Source organism: Schistocerca cancellata, chromosome 4, assembly GCF_023864275.1.
Source record: "Schistocerca cancellata isolate TAMUIC-IGC-003103 chromosome 4, iqSchCanc2.1, whole genome shotgun sequence".
Classification (NCBI taxonomy): domain Eukaryota; kingdom Metazoa; phylum Arthropoda; class Insecta; order Orthoptera; family Acrididae; genus Schistocerca; species Schistocerca cancellata.
The window spans coordinates 125,240,627-125,268,245 of record NC_064629.1 but is presented as its reverse complement, the minus strand read 5'-3'; the positions used below and the strand labels follow the sequence as shown (position 1 = coordinate 125,268,245).

Genomic DNA, 27,619 nt, shown 5'->3' with positions numbered 1-27,619 from the left:
GGGGGACTCCAGACTGAACGCTGAAAGGCATAATCAGTCTTAAATGATGATGATGATGATGATGATGATATACATGGCCACTACCCAATTCCGCAAGGAACTCCTTGGAAAACAGCCAGCTAATCTGTATCCTGGTAAAGGAAGCCTCTGAATTGTCAAATTATTTAAATGGTACTCCGATATACCAATAATTTCAGAGTCAACATCCATAAGTGGTTCACTAACTTTATCTCTAATACCTCTTATATTTTGATGAAATATGCTAGTTCCTTCTCTACTTGGAAACATGACGTCCTCTGAAGGTGATTCCTTAGTTAGAGGGACTTCCTATAAGCACGTATATCTATCAGCTGGCTTCAATCTAAAAACGGTGCTGTTGTGACTCGCCGATATTTCAAAGTGCCGCCACGCAGTTACGCGTGTCCTCTACATGCGGCGCTGTGTGCCAGCCATACAGCAGCAGCACCACCTAAGTGGCCAGGCAGCCAGCGGCTGCTAGACTTGGACTCAGTTATGATTTGACTGTCAAAGTGTACACACATCTTACTCTGTTTACTTGATCTGTGACTTTCATGTATTGCATCTTCCTTGAAATATATTTATTCAACTTGAAGTTATTACAAATGGCGACGAGGATGGGATTTTTCTCTTCCATCGTTGATCCACATGTTTCCATGGCTACTTTAGAGCAACTATTGCAAGGTCTCATAGAACAGCAAACGCTTCTCACAAATGCGATTCATGATTCCGTCGCGGCATCAAATGCGGGGCGTCTCTCGGCGTCGTCTCTACCTACTTTTCCTCCTTACGACGAGACGGTGGAAGACTGGTCTGATTATGAAAAACGTCTTCGACAGCACTTCTTGGCATTTCATGTCGCGGATGAACAAACATGTAAGTCTCTGTTCCTTTCATGGATTTCACCTCAAATGTATCGGTTGTTGTCGCAATTGGCTCCTTTGAAAGATCCTGCGTCTTTGTCCTTTGCTGAAATGTGGTCACTTCTGTCCATCTATTTTCAAAAGCAAACGCATGTGGCAGCCTCTCGTGTTGCCTTTTATTGTTGTCAACCGAATCAATCCTATCGCACTTGGGCTGCTGAACTACACAGCCTCAGTAGAAAGTGTCAATTAGTTACTGAAGTTCACAAAGAATCCTACGCCGATTCCATGATACAGGATGCTATCATCCGATCGGCACCCGACAAAGTAGTTAGGCAACGTGCCCTTCAGTCGGCAAATCCGACTCTAGATGAAGTCCTATCCATTGCTCAATCTTTTGAAATTTCTCGTGCCACTGGAGTGCAAATAGAGGCATGGAATGACATCGGGGAAATACAACCTCTGTGCGATGTTGACGAAGCATGTGGCGTGTCCCCGCCGGCCGACGTGGCCGCAGTACGCTCCCAAGCGCAGCCTCGGCCTAACCGTAAACAAACCTCTAAGAAACTGCAGCAAAACCCACGGCAACTTCCTCCATGTCCGCGGTGTTTTACGAAACATTCACGAGAACATTGTCCACAACGTTGAGCCGTGTGTCACAAATGCAAAAAAGAAAAAAAAAGGGCCATGTATCATCCGTTTGCAAATCCGACTGCATACATGATGTTCATGAACATGACACTGATTCTGATTCTGTGTTGTCTGTCAGTTGTACTTCTTCCCTTTCAGGGAAGTTATTCCTCAGTGTCCAAATACTTGGTCGAGATGTTCGCATTCAGGTGGATACTGGTTCTGCTGCCACTATCATTGATCCTCAAACGTATCTTCAGTTGGGTTCTCCAATCCTGTCACCTGTCACTAGGCAGTTACGGACTTACAATAAACAGAAGATTTCTCTCTTGGGACAATTTGATGCTGAGGTATCTTACAAATCTGTCGTTCGTACTGTTCCCATATTTGTGGTCGACCATAGTAACGCGGAGCATCTTTTTGGTTTCGATGCCTTTCGCGTTTTTGGATTCTCCATAGATGACTCTGTCAATATCGTATCTGATGCTATTCCTTATGCTCAACCGGATTCCTTGTCGACGACATTTTCATCCCTTTTTTCTCCTGGGTTAGGCCGTGCAAACGACTTTGAAGCTCACATCACGCTCAAACCCACTGCTCGGCCTAAGTTTTTTTGGGCTCGGCCCATTCCTGTGGCCCTTCGTGATCAGGTCAAATGGGAGCTGCTTCAGGGGTCTTGCTTCATGTCACTTCCAGTGAGTGATCCTCTCCTGTCGTCGTCATTGCTAAGCCAAATGGTGATATTTGTCTCTGTGGCAATTTCAAAGCCTTACCCTATGCCTCGACCTGAAGAATCGTTCACTAAACTTGCTGGAGGACAGTATTTTTCTAAACTTGACCTGTCAGAAGCTTATCATCAACTTCCTCTCGACACTGCTTCCCGGCAGTTTCTGGTCCTTAAAACATCTTTCGGCCTCTGTCAATGCCAACGATTGCCATTCGGGGTTGTCAGTGCCCCTGTTCTCTTTCAGTGATTCTTGGAACAATTATTGCTCACTGTCCCTGGGTGTATAAATTACCAGGACGACATTGTTGTCACTGGCTCCACCACTGACGAACATCTTCAAAATCTCCGCACACTTTTTCATGTCTTACAGACTGCCAGTCTTATGTGTAATCTTCAGAAATCAAAATTTTTTCAGGCATCTATCACGTACTTGGGGTTTCAACTCTCTCGGGGTGGTATTCGTCCGCTTCAGCAAACTGTCACTGGGATCGATGCCCTTCCTCGCCCTACAGCTGTTAAGGAACTGCAGGCCTTCTTGGGGAAAATAGCATACTATCACTAGTTTTTAACCGTCTGCTGCTTCGGTGGCTCAGCCATTGCATCGCCTGTTGCATAAAAACGTGCCTTTTCACTGGTCTGCGTCATGCGATGCGGCTTTCCAGAGATTGAAGACTATGTTGAAACAGGCCCTGTGCCTGGCTACTTATCAACCTGGCCAACATCTTTTTCTTGCCATGGACGCCTCTCAATACGGGGTCAGTACAGTCCTTGCGCACCATTTTTCTGACGGTTCTGAACAACCCATTGCTTATGCCTCCAAAACGCTCACGGATGCCCAACAAAAGTATTCTCAAATTGAAAAAGAAGCTTTGGCCATTATTTATGCTCTTCATAAGTTTGGTGTTTTTCTCTATGGATCCAAATTTCATCTTGTTACAGATCACAAACCACTTGTTTCCTTGTTTCCTGGATGTTGCCGAGCAGCGGGTTGTGGAGGGGTTCCCCATCACCGGGGACAGGCTGGCGGCTGCTACGGGTTCTGACCCTACCCTCTTCCGGGTTTTACGCTTTATTCAGAAGGGATGGCCAGATCATCCGTCCGCTAAGACATCCGATTCATTGCGCAACTACTATGCTTTGCATTACCATCTCATGGATAGGGATGGTGTTATCCTCCTTTCCACCGAAAATGCTTCGCCGCGTTTTGTGGTACCTACGTCTTTGCATGCTTCGGTCTTGTGCCTCCTTCACCAAGGGCACAGGGGTGTCTCTCCCACAAAATCTCTAGTGCGCTGTCATGTGTACTGGCCCGGCATTGACTCTGAAATCGTACACATGGTCGCTGCCTGTGGCCCTTGTGCATCACAGGCCGCAGCCCCAAAGTCATCTTTGTCACCGTGGCCTTTGCCTGAGAAGCCCTGGGAGCGTGTTCATGCTGACTTCGCGGGACCTTTTTTAGGTACTTATTGGCTTCTCGTTATTGACGCTTACTCTAACTTTCCTTTCATTGTCCGTTGCACGTCACCTACCACCACGGCAACCACAAATGCTCTAGCTCGCATTTTCTCTTTGGAAGGCCTTCCCTCTACTCTTGTTACTGATAATGGTCCGCAATTTACCTCTTCCGATTTTGCAGCTTTTTGTGCCCGCCACGGCGTCATACATGTCACAGCCCCTCCGTTCCATCCACAGTCAAATGGTGAGGCTGAACGACTGGTCCACACATTTAAGGCTCAGATGAGGACACTCCTGACTTCCTCTGCTGATGGTGCGCTTCTCCAATTTCTTGCTTCTTACTGTTTCACCCCCATGGGTGACCACAGCCCGGCTGAGCTCTTACATAGCCAACAGGCCTGCACGCTACTTCATCTTCTGCGGCCTTTCACCTCACGGCTGCGGGTGCCTTCGCTTGGCCGGTTCACCGCCGACAACCTTGTATGAGTACGAGGATATGGCAGGCAGCCAAAATCGAGTCCTGGCCGCAGCTTACGACACCGTGGCCGACACCTGTATGAAATCCAGACGGACACAGATGTTGCAGTGCGTCATTCAGACCAGCTTTGGCCTCGTGTGCCAGCAACGCCTGTTCCGGATGTCGTTACACCACCTTCGGCTCTACCTGACGCTCAGGATACTGGAATCTCTCATTAGTCACAACGCAGTCCTCTCACCATCATATCGGTGCCAGCACAAGAACTGACGCTACCGGGAGATGTGCCCATGCAGGAACCAGATGACCATCATATGTCGGAGCAACTCTACTCGCCTCCTTCTCCTACGGATGCGGACACATCTCCCATGTCTCCTGTTATAACAACCGGACTTGCCGAAACGGGTAGATTGGTGCACAGGGCACCAGCAGATTTGACCCCCATGTCTCCTGTCATCTCGATCCGTTATCATCGAGGACACTTCCGTCCATATGGGAAGCCTCCTCCTCAAGACTTTACGGCCAGTCAAACAACACCTATGGACGTTAGCAATCTACAATCCACCTGCATCAAGACCTGTGCAAAAAATTCAAAACGGGGAAAAGTGTTGTGACTCGTCAATCTTTCAAACTGCTGTCACGCAGTTACGCGCGTCCTCTACATGTGGCGCTGTCTGCCAGCCATGCAGCAGCAGCGCCACCTAAGCGGCCAGCCAGCCAGTGGCCGCTAGACTTGGACTCAGTTATGATTTGACTGTTAAAGTGTACACACGTCTTACTCTGTTTGCTTGATCTGTGACTTTCATGTATTGTGTCTTCCTCGAAATGTATTTGTTCAACTTGAAGTTATTACAGGTGCTGCTCTAACACCAACTAATACAGGAATTTTTCGACGAGTGATCCCACTACACTGTCACCTGCAAGCTTTGCCAACCTCCACTTCCCTTACCTATTGAGGTGCAGGCCATGCCTAGTGAAACCCAATCTACTGACAGATTCAACTGGCACCACTTACTCCTAGTTTTCTCAAAATCTTGAACATTTTGCCCCATTTTACACTGTCAAACAGTTTGTTGTAGCTGGCAGGAGAGCCAACACCGTGTTACTAGAGGACGCTGAAAGGCACGCGTTTTAGCTCATGCAGGCTGGCGTGAGGTCTGGAACAGGACAAGGAAATTAGAATTTAGAAAAAAACGGACGTAGCTGGTGGAATACTTAACTTTAATCCATTAATGGTGAACGTCGCTCTTGACGGTACATGATTCAGTATCAATAGTAACTGGTAATGGCGTCTTGCTAGGTCGTAGCAAATGACGTAGCTGAAGGCTATGCTAACTATCGTCTCGGCAAATGAGAGCGTATTTTGTCAGTGAACCATCGCTAGCAAAGTCAGCTGTACAACTGGGGCGAGTGCTAGGAAGTCTCTCTAGACCTGCCGCGTGGCGGCACTCGGTCTGCAATCACTGATAGTGGCGACACGCAGGTCCGATGTATACTAACGGACCGTGGCCAATTTAAAGGCTACCACCTAGCAAAAGGTGTGTCTGGCAGTGACACCACACAGTTTTTCTAGGCCGACAAATCGTATGAGTGTGTCTTGACTTTTCTTTAGAACGCAATGTCACAAACTGCTTCTCTGGTGCCTTTACCTTTTCTAAAGTCAAAATGATCGTCATCTGACAGATGCTCCAGTTCTTTTCCAGTCTTGTGTATATTATCCTTATCATCAGCTGGGATGCATGAGCTGTTAAGCTGACAGTGTGATAGTTCTCACACTAATCGGCCCTTGCTATCTTCAGGACTGTGTGGCTCAAATTATACTTTGCTTCAGCAAATGTTGACAGATTTTGTAACTACAAGCATGTGTTTTCCTTCCACAGACATTCCCTCACTTTACACAACCTCTCCGTTCAAACACTCCAATAGCTCTAACACAGTTATACAACAATTTTCATTCATCTTCAAAGAATGAGATTTCTTAATGACAAACATATAGATTTTAAATTAATTATCCTTTTCATAATTTCAGTTCCATCTTCCCACAACTTTTTCTCTACTATAGTTCATTTTATATCTCATCTGATATGCCAGAACATTATGACCACTGCCCATCATGTTTTTGGATGCCACCTGGTGGCACTGTGGGCACGTGATGCAGTGACAAAAGTATGTAAGCAGAGCAGACACGGTTGAGGGATCACCCTAGTGAAGATACGGGCTATAAATGGGGAAATCCACTGAGTTAAGTAACTTTGACAAAGGCCAGATTATTATTGCACAGAGCCTCTGAACGAGTATCCAGAAAACGTGGTCGAATGTACACGTCCTACTGTTGTGAGCATCTATGGAAAGAGGTAGGAGGACAGTGAAACTACCACTATGCACCAAATCGTTGGACGTCCACGGCTCTTCATAGAATGTGGGGTTTGGAGGTTTGTCTGTTCTGTAAAATAGGATAGATGGTGATCTGTGGCATCTCTGCTGAAAGGGCACAATGCTGGTGCACGCATAAGTGTTTCGGAGCACACTGTTCGTCGTACATTGTTGAACATGGAATTCCACAGCAGACAACCCCTATGTGTTCACATGTTGATCTAACAACATTGTCAATTAAGACTGCAGTGGGCATGGGACCATCAGGATTAGACCGTTGATCAATGCAAATGTGTCAGCTCTTCGGGTGAATCACATTTTTGCTACACTAGGTCGACGGTCGTCTCCACAGACTACGTAATTGAAGTGAATGGCAGATTGAAACGTGCAGCATTCCACGGACGCAGGCTGGTGGAAGCAGTATTATGTTATGGGAGATATTCCACTGCGCTTGTATGGGACCTGTGGTAGTAACTGAAGACATGCTGACATCTACGAACCACCTGCATCCCTTCATGCGTGATGTCTTCCCTGATTGCGATCTCTTCTCTCAGCAGTATAACTGCCCATGTCTTGGAGCCAGAACCATGCTACAGTGGTTTGAGGAGCATTATAATGAACCCACATTGATGTTTTGGGAACCAAATTCACCTGATATAAATGCTATGGAACCCATCTGGGTCACTATAGGGCACGATCACCATGTACACAATCAGCAGCCCATTACTTATGCAAATTGCATGACCTGCAAACATCTAATGGCACATACTTCTATAAATGTGACCAACAAACTGTCAGATCCCTGATAAGCAGAATCAGTAATGTATTTTGTTCCAAAGACGGACAAACAAGCTATTAAGCAGGTGGTCATGAAGTTTTGATTCATCAGTGTATGTTTTATATCATTTTTACATTATTTTCTCGATATTTTCAGGTCTTTTGGTGATAATTTTCCACGTTCTTTAGATTATTAAAAACCAAGTCCTGTGGTTACAGGCCCTTTCTCATATTCATAAAATAAATGAGTTTTCACTCACGGCAAATGCTCCTACTGGCTCACCCCCACCTGTGTTCAACATTCTGAACAAAAAATTATTTAATTCATATCAAATCAATATGCAGTTCCAAAAGTTTTAGGTTAAAACAGAAATAACTTCACCATATGAGGTACTCTCTCACTCATGAAAGTTTGTGTGGTTTTTTTTTTTACTTACTTGCTCTGCTGATAAATTTGTTGTCTGCGAATGTATAAGGATGCACCACCTTCTGACATATAACCATCACAAACATCAGGGATGTGGCATGACACCGCTCCTGACCTCATCATTTCCCCATCTGACATGTAACCTGAAAGTCAAGACAGACATTGAACAACTATCCATTATAATAAAAAAGGTTGTACAGGAAGAAGTTAGATGTCACTCTTTAGTTTTGGCCTGCAGTTTTCTCAGCATCATATGCCTCCTTTAACAGCCTGTGTAAGTGAAGCCTTTATCTGTCACCATTAGTGTGTTTCTTTTTGTAGTGTCTAACAGGGCTTCTCCCTTTTCCTGCCTGATCTCCTAGTCAGCACTGTTGTCTGAGATACCTACATCAAGTGAGCCGTTTACTTCATATTTCATACACAGCTATCTGGTGACATTTTCTCCTATTTATGCTGTGCAGGTTTTCTTTCTCACTCTGACCATGACTAAAGTTAACAATATATTGTTTCTCTTTCTTTCATCCCTCCCTACACACACACACACACACACACACACACACACACACTCTCTCTCTCTCTCTCTCTCTCTCTCTCTCTCTCTCTGAGTATACACAAAAGAACAGTCTCCATAACTGAACATCACATACACTTTTTATAATGTTATGAATGATACACTGAACCAGAATCCAACAACTGCACTGAAATTCATCCCAGATTTGTTCAGTGATCAGTATCTTTATCAGGACCTAGCTGTTTATTAAATACAAGCCCTAAATACTTAAATATCAGACTTTCAGCGAAGTTTACTTCAATGCAAAAGTCTTTTCCTCAGTTCCAATGACCAAATGTATTCACAAATTTCCCTGTTATTTGCATAACGTGTTTTATATCTTGCATGTGTCATCTGCAGTGTCAGGTGTGGTTATCTACAGACATACATTACATGACTCTTATTACATAGATGCCACAGACAGGAGTCTCCAGCACATACAAAAAAAGTCAAGAATGTATATTTTATTTAAGAGTAACACAATGAAATGACCTAACTTTATGAATAATTACAGGAACACAGTGCTTGTATTACGTTATAAACTAAGAAATTAATTTTTAGAGTTTCTGTGAAGATTCTCTTTAATGAAGTAGTAGGAGTTGCCCCACAGAAATTCTTTAATTCAGTCTTAAATGCCACTAAATTACCCACAAGACATTTAATACAAACACAAATGTTTTATTCCACCATTAAGCATATTTACATGCAATTGGTGTCATCAGTGTTAACATAATAATAACAACAATAATAATAATAATATAAACTTCAACATGACAAATGTTATTAACTACCATATTGTCACAAAAGAAGCTGAGTAACACCGTGGCGTAGTGAGTATGATACTAAACTGTGGTATGGGGGGTCGTGAGTTCGAAACTCACCTGGACTGTACAATTTTGATTTCTATATTCGGTTCTATATTCTACAAGTATCCACAAATTTCAAGAAGCATTGTACTGGAATATTCTGTAGCGGTATATATACTGTACGTGTTCTGGCCGGAGGCAGTTCGCTCTGCACCCTTTTACGTTGAAGTGCTGAATAAACCTTCGTTAAGTGAAGTTAGAGTTCGTCATTCATCTACTTACACCTTCTTGTACGTGACATTATTCTGGTTGAGACACTGGGTATCGGCACTTGTGATACCGCACATTATCGACGACACAGTGGCTCCTATCAGGCCACGACAGAGCCGCCGTTTACGTGGCGAGAAACCTGAGTTCGAGCCATATTCAACAGATGGCAATCTATCGGAGACAGAAGAAGAAGAAGAAGAAGAAGAAGAAGAGGATGTTACGACAACAGCAACTGTGTGCCACCACACGAGACATCCTTCCGGGTTCTCCAGTGACGATGGCTAAGATCCAATCAAGTGGCTGAAGGTATATGAGTTTATAGCCAAATTTAACAAATGAGATGACACCATGTGTTTGGCTAACGTATTTTTCTACTTGAAGGGCACTGCCAAGCAATGGTATGAGAACAACAAGGAGAAGTTCACAAGCTGGGAAGTATCCCATACGGAACTGTGCACGTATTTCGGCGACGCACGACGACACAAGTGCAAGGCTGAATATAAATTAAAATGCAGGGCACAGCATCCAGGAGAAACAACAGCATCCTACATTCAAGACGTCTTGGAGACGTGTAAAATAGTGGATCCTAGAATGAAGGAGGAAGATAAGGTGGCTCATCTCACGAAGGATGTTGCTGAGGACATGTATCAAGCCCTACTCCTGAAGCAGGTTTCGACTTCATAAAATGGTGCCAGTATATGGAGACAATGCATCAAAAAAGAATTACACACAAGACGTTTGACTGGCTTCCAAACGTCGTATCAATGTCTGTGATGGAGGAAGAAACCGATTTCACAAGTGTTCTTCATCAGATAGTGAGAGAGGAAGTTCAGAAGGCTCTTGGATTGCACGGTGAGCTAAAAACTGAGACACTTCAAGAGGTCATAAGGGAGGAAATGGAACAGACATTGAACCCAATCTCTTGTCCTTCATTTCCCTTTAACACGGTAAAAAAGTCGAGACACAGGCGAAGTTACGTTCCTACAATGCCACATGAGGAACCTGTTTGGGCACCAAGGAAGACTGACGCCTGGAGGACCCAGGATAACCAACCAGTATGTTTCCACTGCGGATGACTGGGACATGTGGTGCACTATTGTCAAGAAAGGTGGTGGATATTTGACGACGCCCATGCCAGGAGACAGCAGACTGATCTTAGCCGACACCAACTCCGGGACAATGAATATGAACAGGAAGATGTGGGTGCAGGACAGCACAGGTCACCATTGCCGCAAGCTAGCCGCTGGAAAGGACGCTCCCCAACACACCAATCGCCGTTTAGAAGCTCCAGCCGATCACCTAGTTGCCGCAACCTGGAGAACTAAATGGTGTGACCTCCCTTGGAGGTGACGCCGCTGAAGAGAAAAATCCTCCGCCGTTGATCACTACAACAACGATAGGAAATTACATTGATATCCTCATGGATGGCTGACCAGCCCAAGCTCTTGTGGACTCTGGAGCATCATATTCACTTATTTCGGAGAAGTACCGTCACCAGTTGCAGAAAACCGTATTCGTTGACAGCAAAACACCTCTGCTGAAGATGGCTAATGGGAAATATGTAAAACCTACAGGAAAATGTGTCATTTGTGCACATGTAAGTGGCCATACAAAGCCCTTAGAATTCATTATCTTACAAGAGTGTAGTCATGACCTCATTCTCAGATGGGTCTTTTTAAAAGCTTCTCAGGCAATAGATTGTGGTCACTCGAAGATTATGCTAGACGAGATGAGATAGTGTGGACAGAAAGATACGCATCTGACTGTGTGGAGACTATGTGTGCTGGATAAAGTGATCATTCCTGTAGTCAGCACTAGAAATGTAACTGCCATGTGTCATGCCATGCATCAACCCGTGGATCTTATAGTGGAATGTAAGAGAGCATACCACTGAAGAATAACTTGGTCATCCCAGCCTCTGTAGACCCGTTTAGTTGGTGAACTGTAGATAGCTAACTGTCACCGAAAACTGCAGATACGTCCAAGATGCACGTCTGTAGCAAACACTGAGCCGTTAATTGCTGAACAGCTGAGCATCATAGAAACCTCCCATGCTGAGTATGTGGGCGGAATTAGCGCTACCACTACTAGACAAGATCTTCTAGCTCAACTATCACCAGATCTCACTAAGGAACAACAGAAGAAGCTACTTGCCATTCTTCAAGAGTTTTATGAATGCTTCAATCCACAGGTGAAGAGCAAATTAGACAAATCAATGGTGAAGCACCAGATTAGCACTGGAAACCATCAACCAATAAGCCAGAGAGCATACCGTGTGTCGGCAACAGAACATCGAACAATTCGTGACGAGGTAGAGAAAATGACAAAGAATGACATCATTCAGCCTTCGCTGAGCCCATGGTCATCACCAGTGGTTCTTGTGAGGAAGAAGGATGGCAGCTGGCACTTTTGAGTTGATTACAGGAAGCTTAATAAGATAACTAAAAAGGATGTTTACCCTCTTCCACGAATTGACGATACACTATATTGTCTGAAGGGGGCTAAGTTTTTTCTCAACCATGGACATGTACTCGGGATACTGGCAAATTGAAGTAGATGAGGCTGATTGGGAGAAAACTGCATTGATCACCCCTGAGGGCCTGTATGAGTTTAAGGTAATGCCATCTGGTTTGTGTAATGCACCAGCAACTTTTGAACACATGATGGATAATCTTCTAAGGCACCTGAAGTAGACGATGTGTCTTTGTTATTTAGATAACATTATAGTGTTCTCAGAAACATTTGATGAACACATAAAAAGACTGAGAGCCATTCTTAAGTGTCTCCAACAAGCCAGACTGAAACTTAATCCAAGAAAGTGCGTCTTTGGAGCAAAAGAAATCAAAATACTTGGACACCTTGTGTCAAACGAAGGGGTGCGGCCAGAACCAGAAAAGGTGAGAGCTATTATGGAATTTCCTATTCCTAAAAGTATTAGAGAGTTCTTATTACCATTGTTTTATCAAAGACTTTTGTATCAAAGCCAGGTCACTCCAAGAGTTGTTAAAGAGCCGATGCTAAATTTATCTGGGGTGGTACTCAACAAGATTCTTTCGATGTGCTGCGAAAAGCTCTGATGGCTGACCCTGTATCTGGTCTGTATGATGAGAGAGCACCTACAGAACTACACACAGATGCCAGTGGGTATGGGATGGGTGCCGTTCTGGTGCAAATTTTGGATGGAAAAGAGAAGGTTATAGCCTATGCTTCTAGGACACTTACAAAACCCAAGAGAAACTACTCAACTACAGAAATAGAATGTCTTGCTGTGATCTGGGCCATGTGCAAATTTCAACAGTATCTCTTTCAAAGTTGTTACAGACCATTATTCACTTTTTTTTGGTTGACAGGTCTTAAGGATCCAGCAGGACGACTCGCCAGGTGGGCACTACGTCTTCAAGCGTATGACATTACCATAGTGTACAAAAGTGGAAGAAAACACCAAGATGCCGACTGTCTCTCAAGAAACCCTGTGCAAGACCATCAAGACTTTGCTGAAGATAGTGACTGTCCCCCTGCACGCCAAGATCTCTCTGCTGAGCAGAAGGAGGATGCCAAGATATCTCAAATTATGCTTGCCTTAAATCGGTCAGAGGATGTGAAAGGATAATTTAAGGTAGTTAATGAATTGCTTTGCAAGACAAACTTTGATCCGTTTGGACAGAGGTGGCTACCAGTGATTCCTAAACACATGCGCTTAGATGTTCTACAGAAATTCCATGACACACATGAGGCCGGACATTTAGGATTTATTAAGACATACAATAGATTCCACAAGAGATTTTTCTGGCAAGGTTTATTCAGGAGTGTCTGTCACTATGTGTCGCACTGTCGAGAGTGCCACAGGAGAAAGACAGTTCCTCAGAAACCACCTGGCCGACTCATACCAATTCCACCAGCCGAAACGCCTTTCCAGCATGTTGGGATTGACCTCGTCAGATGATTTCCAACATCTGCTAGTGGCAATAGATGGATTATTGTTTACACTAATTATCTGACACACAATGCCATTACAAAAGCCATGAAAACAGCCAAAGCATTTGAGGTAGCCAAATTCATTGTAGAAGACATTGTATTACAACACGGTGCCCTAAGGTCATTAATTATGAATCGAGGGAAAGTTTCTCAATCAAATCGTGTGACAGGGATAAACCATCGGTGCAACATTAGTCATCACATGATGACTGCCAAACATCTGCAAACTAACGGGCTTACTGAACACCTTAATAAGACCTTGGTCGACATGCTATCAATGCTTGTCAATGTTGAGCAGAGCAACTGGGATGAGGTGCTACCTTTCATGACGTTTGCCTACAACACCGCCAAACATAACACCACAGGATTTACAGCATTTTTCCTGGTGCATGGGCATGAAGAGACTACGATGAAGGACACTCTGTTTCCGTTACATCCTGATGACGTGGATGACGACTCCACTGGCCAGGTGTTAACCAGAGCTGAGGAAGCTCAACAGTTAGCTCGACTCCGCATGCTGCAGGCTCAAGAAAATGATCGGTGAAGTTATGACGCAAGCCACCACCCTGATGTTTACCAGCCTGGTGACCTCGTCTGGATCTTCACTCCTGTTCAGAAGGTTGGTCTCTCTGAGAAGCTCCTCAGGCACTACTTTGGACCTTATAAGGTTGCAAGACAGTTGTCTGATGTTACTTATGAAGTTGAAGATTTCGACCCCGACACATGACGACGAATGATCAGAGATATGGCCCACGTCCTTTGAATGAAGCCCTATATGGATCCTGCAACCCAGGGTAAAGTCAAAGCTCCAGCGACCAGCAACAAGCAGAAAGGTGACAATGAGCGTAGTGACAACAGAAGTTCTAAGAAGATCACCGCCAGGGCGAGTATCAGTCATCGGGAGTCAGAGTATGCAGGACTGATGACTCGTTCCTGGACTAGGAGAACGTAACACTGAGACGCTGTTCACTTAAGGGGGGAGCAATGTCACAGAAGAAGCTGAGTAGCACCATGGTGTAGTGGGTATGATACTAAGCTGTGACATGGAGGGTCGTGAGTTCAAAACTCACCTGGACTGTAAAGATTTAATTTCTATATTCGTTCGAGTACGTTCTATAAGTATCCACAAATTTCAAGAAGCATTGTACAGGAATGTTCTGTAGCTGTATATATAGTGTATATGTTCTGGCCAGAGGCAGTTCACTCCGTGCTCTTGTATGTTGAAGTGCTGAATAAACCAGCATTAAGTGAAGTTAGTGTTTATCATTCATCTGCTTACACCTTCTTCTGCGTGACAATATAATAATCCAAGATGGATACAATATATATTTGTGCAAATGTCAATAACAACAAGAAGTTTCCTAATAGATCAATTACAAGATAAATGAACTCCATAGTTCAGTGAATGACAAATAAGTAATCGAACAGATAATTAACAATAAGTACATGAAACAGTAATAACATATTTGCACAGTGTGGCATATGTATAGTTTGCAGTTAATTTATAGTTCATTCTCATAAGGAAACTGGGTCATTTGTCGCATACTCAAGGAACTCTTGAGCAGAGTAAATTACTTTACTTTTGATGCACCTGGAAAGACTAGTTTTAAATTTATTTACTGGCACTGTGTAGGTATTTTCAGGTAATTTGTTCTAACAGGTTGTGAATACATGTACATGCATGTGGCTTACTTCTTTCTGTGTTGGTGTTAAATCCTTGAAGTTCTTGGTCAGGTTGTTTTAGGTCCCAGCACTATGTTTTGCCCCTTTTTTGGGAAATATAAATACTGCTAACAACTGTGACATTAATGAATATATGTCAATATACCAAATATTTTTTGAAGAGATCTCTGCAGTATGCTTTTATAACACACTGCTACTGCACATAACCTTCCCTTTAAAAAAAAAAAAGTGGGAGAGAGCTAAGTAAACGCATATGCAAAGTTAACTAATTTATTCATTCTTAAATCACCTGCAACACTAATAATGTGAACTGAAAACACAGCTGAACTAAGGTGTTTTATAAATTCTAGTATGTGAGTTTACTGATAAGGAATGTAAACTATCTTTAATCTTAATTTGTATGTACTGACTTATGTCAAAAGTTAGTGATAATCCATTTATCTCCTTATATTTCAATGGATGTCATTCAGTAACAAGACTGGTAATAGTTTTTAATCCTCCCTTGTATCACCAGCAAAAGGGACAAAATTTACATCTTATGATATGGAAGATCTTTTATGTATATCAGAACAAGAAAGGAAACATGATACATTTGGTTTCATTGCGTCTATTTCCTGGTGCCTATTGCTATGTGATCAACAGGGAACTGACACAAAACGCTTTCTATTATATGGAAGGGGTAAAAACCATGAACCAGCTTGTCTTCTATTTTGCAATAGTTTAGGTTTTGCATGAGGATGTCACAACTCACAACATCAACAGCCTTACGTAAGTCATAAGACATTCCTCCTGTAATAATCTCTTATTTATTGTTACTAGTATGTCATCTATTAAGATAAATATAACCTGTTCTGTCGACAGTCATTTTTTAAATCCAAACTGTTTGTTACTGAGTATTTTTTAAAACTATTTTTACATTCTATTTGAACTATTTTTACATTCTACTGTACATGATCTCAAAAGGCTTTGAAAATGCTAGCAATAATGAGGTGCATCAGTAATTCTTTACCATTCTTTTATCTAATTGTTTGTGATGTGGTTTGACAATAGCGTATTTTAGACTGATTGGGATAATATCATTATGAAAAGATTCATTACATAAGTAATTTGTGACATGACAAAACTTAGCAAAACATCATTTGTTATTATTATTATTATTATTATTATTATTATTATTATTACTGTCAAAAGCCTATTAGGACTATCCAAAGTACTTGAAGGTGGTCATTTTCCTTCCTTTGTGCCCATATTTCTTTCATTCTCTTCCTGTTGGATTCCTTTTTCTCTTCAGACAATGTTGTTCCAGTCTTCTTCTTTGGTTTTTCCTTCTGGTCAATATGTCACTTGTGAATTTTGGAGCTGAAGATTTCATGAATTTGGACATCATCTGAAGCAATTCTTGCCAATTTCAAATCAGTTTCAAACTTGCCAACCCACTTCATTGCATCATTTTGGATTGCTCCTCTGGTTAAAAAATTGAATATCTGTTTTGTAAGTCTGTCTTCATTCATTATTTTAATGTGTCCATAGAATCTTACCATGTACTTTCTAATGCCACTATGGATATGTGTGTGTCGTTTGATTGCCTGATTGATTCCGAGGTGATATTATTCATCTACACATTTTGGGCCTATAATTTTTCTTAGGGTTTTGCATTCCTTTTTCTCAATGTTTTCATTGTCTATTTTCCTGTCCCATAATAAGTGTTCCTCATCAACAGAGGCATTCTCATTTGATTACTGTATTATAATGTCTTCATTCAATATGCTTGGAAAGAATTTTATATTGCAGTTATTCTGTGTAAGCCAGCATCCAGTTTCCATCACTTGGCATCTAATTTCATTTGCTTTTGTTTTGATTCCATTTTCCTGAATGTTTTCACTGATATAATTAAATTGTGGAACTCATTTAATTTTGCCATATTTCATCTCCATGAATTTTGGTGCTTCTATGTTGCAGGTCATGAACTCTATTTTCAAATGATACCTGGAGATCAACTTTTTCTGCAGTTTCTCTCCTGAGTTCAATTTGATTTTGGGCTGATGAAATGTCATGAATTAATATTGCTAAATTCTCTGCAAATGCTAGGTAATCAATAGATAACTTGCAACTGCCTGAAGTGGTTGGCTTTTCAATTTTGATTATTGATTTCTGTTAGTGCTATTCCTGTATATCATTTTCTCAAGGACACAGTTGAAATGTAACAGAACAGCCCATCTCCTTGTCTTACCTCCATTATGTTTTCAAAAGGAACTGAGAGTTTTTCAATAAATTTAACCTTGGAGTTTGTAACTGTCAATGTCCGTTTTATGATTCCAAGTATTTGTATCTCTAGACTTTGCTTTTTCTATATTTAGCAGACTGATTCATGCTCACCTGAGTCATAGACTTTTTTTTAAACCACAAAATGTGCAGACTAAATTTTTGGTACAAATTCTCTGATTTCTAAAGATTAGCTTTAGGGTCAAGATTTGCTCTTGACACAAATGGTCTGGTATTCTCCAGTGTTTGGTACAAATTGTTTCTGTGCTCTATTGAGAAGACACAGAGATATAATTTTGTATGCAAATGATATTAATGAGATTCCCCTCCAATTATTTACATGTGTTGTATTTTTCTCCAGGAATTTGTTTTGTTGTCCAAATGTCTTGTAGTTTGGTGATTTCTTTTATGGTGTCTGAGCCTGCTGACTTGAGGATTTCTGCTGCGATTCCATCTTCCCCCAATGCTTAATTGTTTTTAGTCTTTTGATCTGTGTGGCTATTTCTTTTTCATCTGGTGATAAAGGAATTAGATTAGTGTTCTTAGGTTCTTGTGATGGGATCCATTGTGTTGGTTCTGGGCAGTTAAGCAGTTCTTTGGAATATTTGGCAAGTTCCTTGCAGTTTTCTTGGTTGTTTAGGGCCAATTCTCCATGTTCTTTCTTGTAGCAGAGACTGTGGTTGATATCCTATGAGCTTAGTTTTGAAGTTCTTATTAAAATTTTGTATGTTGTTTCTTTCAAAGTCTTTCCTGATTTTGAGCAGTTGACCCTTTCCAGACATCCTTTTGGTCTTTCTGATTGAATTAGCTCTCTCTCTCTCTCCACTGTCAGGAATTCCTTGTAGTTGTCTTCTGTCTTATTGCTGTTCCAGTTGTTTTATGCATCCCATCGAGACTGAATTGCATATTCACATTCCTTATTCCACCAAAGGCACTTCTTCCTTTTCTGCAGAGGAATTAGTGTTTGTGCTGTTTCGATTAATTTGTTTTTATGTTGTTGTCAATTGTTTGAGTTCTCTTTTTCTATGTCTTCCACGATAGACGGTTGGAGCCTGCTGATATAAAATTTGGGGATTTGTGTTTTCTTTGTTGTAAACCTCTGACGTTTTAAACATAGTTTTATTCTTGTCAGGCAGTGGTCTGGGTCTATGTTTGCTCCCTTTCTGACTTGGATTCTCTCTCAAAGTGACTGGCAAATGTGTTGCAGGACACTGTTGGCATCTTTGTGTCCCAGCTTCTGAACAAGTGTCCAAAGTCAAGAATCCTGATTTCTTTGCGCCATATTTCTCTCCTTCATTCATTCAAGGAATTCATCAAATTCATAGCTGTTTCTTGATCTCCAAGTTACATGAATTTATGAACCAACTAGTTATCTCTTGATTCCATCCAGGAATGTCCTTCTCATGGCACCCTCTAGGTATGCTGTTTTTGGCAATAAATGTGCCAGCCCTCAGAAACTGAGTATTACTTGAGTAAGGAAGGAACTCATTTAATGACTCGTTAAATGCATTTATCTCAATCTGCTTTTTGCAAAGTCCAATATGATACAGGAGCAGATCACCCTGGAGGAATAAACAGGCCATCGGGCATGTTGACTTCTGGGAAAGTCATGAAGGACCATTCTGATGTTACTTCCTGTGTTGTGCCCAGAAGTGTCCACAGCTGAGAGGCACACAAGAAATTAAACTAGTGGACTTCAATCGCCATTAATTTGGTCTAAATCATCTCACAAGGTAAAGCTAATTCTGTCACATGACAAATTTATTTCAGAGATAGGCCATCAGTTAAGCTGATAAGAAACGATCTGAAATAAAAATCTGACAAGCTATCAATGACAAACTAATGCACACTATATACCTGAAGAATTTCTTAAATCTGTATCACAGTAGCCTCCATCACCAACTCCTCTTTTTAAATCAGTGGATATATTCATTTCTGAAGGGTAGTTTAGGCATTTAACTTCATTTTGAAAACCTGAAAAAAAGAAAAAAAAGATTTACTACTGGGCTAAAACTCCAAATAATGTTTCTTTTGAAATATTTGGGACAATGGAAGGTCCAACAACACATTGGCACTATTAAGAGTAACAGGTCACTTCTTCTGATCACCAGAAACATAATCTGAATGAAATACTAAGAAATGTGATGAGTATTAGATGCATTTTCTTAAAGTATATAGTGGGTCCCAAATCATTAGGGTCAAAATTACACAAATACAGTATGTGATCAAAAGTATCCAGACACCTGGCTGAAAATGACTTACAAGTTCGTGGTGCCCTCCATTGATAATGCTGGAATTCAGTACGGTGTTTGCCCACCATTAGCCTTGATCACAGCTTCCACTCTCGCAGGCATACCTTCAATCAGGTGCTGGAGCATTTCTTGGGGAATGGCAGTCCATTCTCCACAGAGTGCTGCACTAAGGAGAGGTATCAATGTCGGTCGGTGAGGCCTGGAACGAAGTCGGCGTTCCAAAACATCCCAAAGGTGTTCTATATGATTCATGTCAGGACTCTGTGCAGGCCAGTCTATTACAGGGATGTTACTGTTGTGTAACCACTCCGCCACAGGAGTGCATTATGAATAGGTGCTCGATCGTGTTGAAAGATGCAATTGCCATCCCCAACCGCTCTTCAATAGTGGGAAGCAAGAAGGTGCTTAAAACATCACTGTAGGCCTGTGCTGTGATAGTGTCATGCAAAACAACAATGGTTGCAAGCTCCCTCCATGAAAAACATGACCACACTATAACACCAGCACCTGCGAATTTTACTGTTGGCACTAAACATGCTGGCAGATGACAGTCACCAGGCATTCGCCATAACCACACCCTGCCATGGATCGCCACATTGTGTACCGTGAGTTGTCACCCCACACAATGTTTTTCCACTATTCAATCATCCAATGTTTATGCACCTTACACCAAGCGAGGTGTTGTTTGGCATTTACTGGCATGGTGTGTGGCTTATGAGCACCTGCTTGACCATGAAATCCAAGTTTTCTCACATCCCACCTAACTGTCATAGTACTTGCAGTGAATCCTGATGCAGTTTGGAATTCCTGTGTGGTGATCTGGATAGATGTCTGCCTATTACACATTACGACCCTCTTCAACTGTCGGCAGTCTCTGTCAGTCAACGGAGGAGGTCAGCCTGAACACTTTTGTGCTGTTCATGTCCCTCCACATTTCCACATCACCATCGCATTGGTAACAGTGGACATATGGATGTTTGGGAGTGTGGAAATCTCGTGTACAGGCATATGACACAAGTGACACCCAATCACCTGACCTCGTTCGAAGTCCATGAGTTCTGCGGGGTGCCCCATTCTGCTCTCTCACGAAGTCTAATGACTGCTGAGGTTGCTGATATGGAGTACCTGGCAGTAGGTGCCAGCACAATGCACCTAATATGAAAAATGTTTGTTTTTGGGGGCATCTGGATATTTTTGATCACATGGTGTAGTAGTCAGTCCTATACTGAATATTTTGATGTAAGAGACCACTGACCTGACATTAACAGCTAGGTTTTTATTTTTTTTTTATTTTTTATTTTTAAATTAGCACAAAGGGGTTAAACCTTATAGCAAATATTTAAATTGACGACCAGTGTTCTCAATACATGCATTGCATGATAATCCATGGACAGGACTAAACTCTGGGTTCAAAATTATTTGATTTCATCACTTGCACATCATGATTTCATCACTTGCGCATCATGATTTTGATAGGAATTTAATTCCTGCTCTCCATTAGTATTCTCCACGGTGCATGCTTTAAAGTACGAAATACACAAGCAAGGTAATAGATGCTTCTTGATTAACTTATTCTTACATTATACAATTTCCTCAAATTAACTGTGTGAACAAATCTTTGGCAAGAACACTGGCCAGCTGCCTGTGGATTTAACAACCAAGTTATTTGTAAATTTCCATTCACAGTGATAAATTTCCTTTGGCAAAGGAAAATATTTCTCTGTATATTAGTTCCACTTTCTGGGCACTACATACAGTTACATCACACATTAAATCCATGCCTATAAATTCTTAAGTGAGTTATGTTCCATTTTCAACAATAAGTCATAAGCTGTAAACTGAGGTAAATTCCACCATGGGCACACCATGGATGACTGTAATTATGTTTTCTAACATTCGAGTTGGCGTGCCAATTTTTTTTGCATGAGTAGGCATGTGGGATATTCAGTATCCCACCTTCTATGGTAAGTTATAATTTCTTTAGGAATCAGTTAAATATTTATATTTATTCACTGCATTATAAATATAAATCTTTTAGAGCTCACTGTGGCCCTCAGGATATCCATAACTGTACCATCCGACTCCCCCCAAAGTTCTTTTACATTTACATGTTGACTTCCCTCACAACTAAAAATCACTGAATAGTGTCATAATTTCACACCCAATCCATAATTTTAAAATCTCTTGTACATTTGTAGGTTGTTCTAAGGTTGGCAATACATTTGCTAGAATGGAATACTATCATATTTATTATATCAGTTCCATGGTAAGTATAAATATGAATGGCTAATCAACACCTGAACCCAGTTCCTCTCTATTAGAAGTCCAGAATTTTACCAGTGTATCAAACAGGATATTTGATGTTTAGAATTATGTAACTCACAGGGTCATTTCTATGGATCCTCTTTTGTGCTTGCATGTAACTCTTTCTGTGTTATACTGTGAAATCAACAGTGAATCATATTTCTTTGATGTTCTCTGCTTTCAAGTATTTGTTATGGTTTAAACTTACATTGGCTACAAAAAGTCAGAACAAAGAAAACAGCCTGTTCATTCTCTCTGCATATCCTTTTCTGTTCTATCCTTAAACTCATTCCATTGTTCTACGAGCATCTCTGCATTGGCTTATAATCAAAAACCATTATTTAAACATTCTCTGAGCCACAGATGATAGTATTTGAAGCAATGTCCTCTTTACTTGATGCATTACTTATGCTGCAAATCATTAAAGTATAAGCCAGCAACACTTCAGCACAATTCTGCCTGAGTTACTTTGATTTAATACTTTTATCAGAAAGACATAAACTGAGTGTCAGGAGGTTCCTCGAATTTCAGTGACATATGAGAAAAGATAGTATTCTTAAAAAAAGAAAAAAAAAAACTTATATTAGGTGTATTAGTGTAGCAAACAGAAATAAAGGCACATTTTCTGCATGACTTCCATTAACTTATTTCAAATATAGACCTACAGATTGCTTGGAGCATAAGAGTGGATGTATAAAATTCACGATACTACGAGATGAGAGCTGTCATTTAAATCAAGTAATTTTCCAACAAGATATTACCAAATATATGTGTACACATAAGCATTATTTACGAGTTACACTAATTATATTACACAAACAGTATTGTTATTTACCTAAGTGGGAAATATGAAGACTGGGAGAAATGGTGTGGCCTGGAACTATAAGACCACCTGTATAGCCTCTCAATAATGGCTGCATAGGCTTCACATTCATCATACTTTCTTCTTCTTCACCAAAGGTTGTTTCCCTCGATTGTGCTGTCCTGGTTTCCTGCGTTATTATCTGAACAAAAAAGTTGCTTTGGACAATATATAAAATACTATTTTCACAAGATGTTTTTACTTGATCAAAATTGTGCAGATAATGGAAATTACCTTATTGGAGTTGTCAAAAGTGGTCTCTATCATTTTTGACAATGGCTTTGCTATTTCAGGCCCCTTTCCTCCATCACTGCCACTCTCTGAACTTGGCTGGAAAATTACACTGCTATCAGATGAGATTGATCGACCAGTTGAATTTGAAGTTGAATTACTAGATTCACTCATTTTGGTGCCAGATTCAGCTGATGCAATATTTGGCATTGGCGAGACCATTGCTACACTGACAGCACCACTTGAGTTGTCATCCCAACCAAACTGTTTCTGCCGAGGTGGCAGTGCTGGTTTAGTTGGAATTGTAGGAGTTTCATCTTTATTTGTTTTACTTGTTCCTTTAATAGCAGCCATGGGTTTAGGGATACTGCTACCACCAGAAGTAGTATTCAATTTGGATGTCTTTGGCTGAATTAAATTAGAAATTTTTGATTGTTTAATAGGATTATCAATTTCTGCATAGTGGAAGTCTGGCATTTTACTTCCAATATCAGATCTGCTTCCTCTCACTTCAGTCTCATTGTTAACTTTTGGAACTGTGCGATGTGTTTGTTTTGGTGAATCATTTTTACGAGCAGTTTTTGGTGAACTGCTTTTCACAAGTTTATTCCTGAGCCCACGCACAACAGATTTTGGGCTGGGTCCATCGTTGCAAGGTAATGCAGCACTGAAAAGCAAGATCATAATCAAAGTAATTTCAGTTTTGCTATTTACTATTACGAACGTAAAATTGAAAAAAAGTTTAATTGTAATAGTTAACAGAAAATTCCCTTATCATTTCGTAAAGAGAACACTTTTGGCATACTCTTATTTGGCCTGAGTATTAAAATTTGCAAATACTACATAGGCCTCCATCCAACTTTACACCTCATGAACCTCTTAGTTACGTACGATTAACTTTACAATTTAGTAGCTTTATTTACAACACTTTTTCTATTGTGCCTGGCCTGGAACACGTATTTTACAAACAGTACGTCTCCTGCCTGCAAGTAGCTTCTGTCTAAAAAAAAAAAAAAAAAGTTTGGAGTTATTGAAACCTCTGTTATCTTGACGGGAAAGATAAATGCCTGTGAATAGAAATTTATGAGTAATCATGTGGAGATGCAGAAAGAGCATCTTCACCCTTACAAATATATGCGTAACGTATACGTAACATGTATCTCTTTTACCTTGTTGCTGTTTTGACATCACTACACAGGCTGGTTGAAGAATCGCTCTTTTCTGATCTCGCAGAACTGAAGCCACTTGAACTCGATGTTCTCTTCGAAACGACGGCATTACCTAAATAAAGAAATATCAGCTTCACGAATGCAGTCACTTTCTGTTTTTCTTTAAATCGAAACGACGAAAAGTTGTCACGGGTCGTACCTCCTTTTACCCTTTCAATTTTTTCCTTTGAGTTAAAAATCTTCAGCTTATCAAGCATAGCGTTTTTACCCGCTGGTATCTGATTGTTGGTCGGTAAACTGTACGGGCTACTCAAACCTCCAGCAGGCTGTCTTACAGACGATCGGTTACTATTTGGTGGGGTGTTACTCCTTGTACTGTAAAACACAATATCTTCATTTGTAGTTTCACTTGTCAGTAAATATACAGAATAATGTTACGAATAGCAGTACAGCCTTTCCTGAAATCTGAAGTATGTTTCTCTGACCGAACCATGCAAATGACACACAGTTAAACTTCGCGCCGTCTTTCTATAGCTTTTGTATAGCAAACACACATGAGCTGACTGCGCGATCAGTGTACTTGTCACAGTCATTTTTCGTCTCTTCAGCGTTGTCTGACAGTTATCGAACTTTACTTTACGCATTGGACACTAAATCACGCACGGCGCGCAAAACAAATATACAAACATAAGCTTAATCTTCGCACAAGTGACAGCCTCACAACGTCTCTTTAATGAACTAAATTCTTTGAAATGTGCGAGAGACATCACACTTCATCTGTGGCGACAAACGTAACAAAGCGGTTTCTTCAGATTGCAGGCAAGGTCTGTCTTGTTATGGAAACAATACAATATAAATCAGTGTTTTATTGTTTGACTGATACTCAAATAAGGAATTAAAATACTTCAGATAGGAGCGATTGAAACTTTTCACGGTGTCGAACAACTGTTGGTACAGTAAACAACTACTGAATTGTTAGATGTTATCCCTCGATGTTACAAAAATATGACTGGACTCAAAAGCAACTGAGCAACAGGAACCGAGTGCACTAGGAAGAATCTTGCATTCTGCAGCGGAGCGTGCAGTCATGAGCCCTTCTGACAGACAGCTACTATGTGCCGCGACGGAACCGAGTCCACGGAAGGGAGAAGAGGCCCTTGATCGAGTCCTGGTATGGCACAACACTGTCACGATTTGTAAGAGATCCATATTGTATGCTCCGTTGAAAAGTCTGACAATATTATGATACAGTTACATCCTCTCATAGTCATGCTTAAATACAGGTCCAACCATGGCCCGCTTTTGTCTTTGATGTAACCTATGTGAAAGGACATTATCTGCTCCCGAATCCGCAACTTCTGTGCGCCTCTATAAGATGTTTCCGCAGGCGACGATCCAAGGGGGGAAGTGGCCGTGTGCATCATGAGCCCTTCCAACTCCCCTAAAAAGCAAAAGTGCTGTACTAACCATTGATGTAAAACAAATTAATACTGAAACTGTTTTTATATTTATTATTGTTGAAATCCTAGACATCTGTGGCACATTAAATGTGAGTGAGAGCGTAAGCTATATTTGGGGTGGGTGAGGGGGGGGGGGGGGAGGGATAGAGACAATAAGACTGTGACAGCCCACCCACTCTACTCAGAACCGAACCTTGGACCCTCGCATTGACACCAACAATTTTAGGGTGTGATAGGTGCCTACCCACACTATAAGCAGGCGAAGTGGGAGCTCATAACTCGATGCACCTCCCAGGTCCCCCCGTTAGTAGCAATAAGGATTGGAACGATCACATAGGCTCAGTCGTAGGTAAAGCAGGTGACAGACTTCGGTCCATTGGAAGAATATGAGGAAAATGCAATCAGTCTACATAGCAGATTGCAATGCTCGTACTACCCATCCTAAAATATTGCTAAAGTGTGCGGCCCCTGTAATAACTAGGGCCAACAGGGGATGTAGAACGTACACGAAGAAGGGCAGACGAATGGTCACAGGTTTATTTGACACATCGGAGAGTGTCATAGAAATGTTGAAAAAACCGAAATGGCAAAGACCTGAAGATAGACGCAAACTGTCCCGAGCCAGCCGACTGGCAAAGTTTCAAGAAACAGGATTAAATGATGCCTCTAGGAAGATACTACAACCACCTACGTATCGCTCCCATGGTGATTGTGAGGAGAAGATTAGGTTAATTACAGCAAGTACAGGAGCAATAAGGAATGGAACGATCAGATAGGTAAAGCAGGTGACAGACTTAGGTCCATTGGCATTCCTCCCACGCTCCATATGCAAATGGAACGGGAAGATACCCTAATAACTGGTACAATAGGAAGTACCCTTCGCCATCGCTTCACAATAGTTTGCCGAGTATGGATGCGGATATGGTGAATTTATACCGCTTCGGATTTATTTTTCTGTTGATCTTCGTAATTTTGTTGGCAAAAGCGTTGATGATATTCAAGTAAGTTGTATGTGATAATGCTCCTTTTTAATGGTGAAAGAGACCATAGAGTTATGGAGAAACGAAGTGCCACGGTGCTAATGGTGAATATTTATTCAGGATCAGGTCAGACAATTATTATTCCTGCCATATACCTGGAGGCGAGCAGCTGTGAAGTTTAGAGTTTAGGTTAGAGTTTAATGTCCCGTCGCTGTCTGTGTAATTAGAGACAGAGTACAAGCTCAGCTGAACAAGGGGCAGAACATCGGCCATACCCTAATTCAGAGATTCACAGACGCAGGTCGCATGCCCCACTGATACCTGACCACTGACCGTTCGTTCTTGTAATTTTATCGTTTTCGTTTTTTTTCTTTTCTTTCTTTTTTTTCTCATATTTCATTCCCTCCCGAAATGGAGAGAGCGAACCCTTGTAGGACTTAGCAGTTTTGAGCCCAATATAACTGCCATTGGGGCAGGGGGGTCTCAAATATCTCACGGCAAGATATTTTTGAACTTGCGGAAATTTGAAATTTGTGGTAAGTTCCTATGGGAGCAAACTGCTAAGGTCATCGGTCCCTAGGCTTACACACTACTTAATCTAACTTAAACTAGCTTACACTAACAAGAACACACACACCCATGCCCCAGGGAGGACTCGAACCTCCGACGGGTGGAGCCGCGCGAACCATGGCCAGGCACCTAAGACCGCACGGCTACCCCGCGCAGCTGAACTTGCGGCCATTATTCACGTAAGGGGTTTGCGATCAGAGTGCTAGCAAGGCTGCACACCCCTATTCCAATAGAAGGAATCATCCTATTAATCCTGCAAACTGCGGGAAATGTGAGGTGAGTCTGACGGGAATCTGAAACTCGCTCCTTCTGAATACGAGGCACTGTGGGATCTCTTTCGGTTGAACCTCAGCGAGCGAAAGTGACATTTTGCCACCCTCCTCCCCATTCGATGAGAACTATTACAATACAAGTTTTCATCATACAGCGGAAGTAATTACTGCTGAAAGTTTTTGCTACATACAGGCCCTCACATGCATAATACTCTTTTTCTGTTCATA

General features: G+C 41.5%; 1 protein-coding gene across 4 annotated transcripts in view; it reads right to left on the bottom strand.

Moving 5' to 3' along the window:
* The window catches only part of LOC126183309 (protein sickie-like), a 701,479-nt gene that overhangs the window by 200,354 nt on the left and 473,506 nt on the right, over positions 1–27,619 (bottom strand). For 2 of the 4 annotated variants that reach the window (XM_049925156.1, XM_049925157.1), the window contains exons 5-10: positions 24,309–24,484; positions 24,110–24,221; positions 22,944–23,607; positions 22,683–22,851; positions 19,149–19,265; positions 7,756–7,888 (exon numbers count right to left, since the gene is read on the bottom strand). In XM_049925156.1, the coding sequence (XP_049781113.1) occupies positions 7,756–7,888; positions 19,149–19,265; positions 22,683–22,851; positions 22,944–23,607; positions 24,110–24,221; positions 24,309–24,484 (1,371 nt within the window). Of the gene's footprint in view, positions 1–7,755; positions 7,889–19,148; positions 19,266–22,682; positions 22,852–22,943; positions 23,608–24,109; positions 24,485–27,619 lie in introns of all 4 variants that reach the window. The other 2 variants (XM_049925155.1, XM_049925154.1) reach the window with 1 other exon arrangement.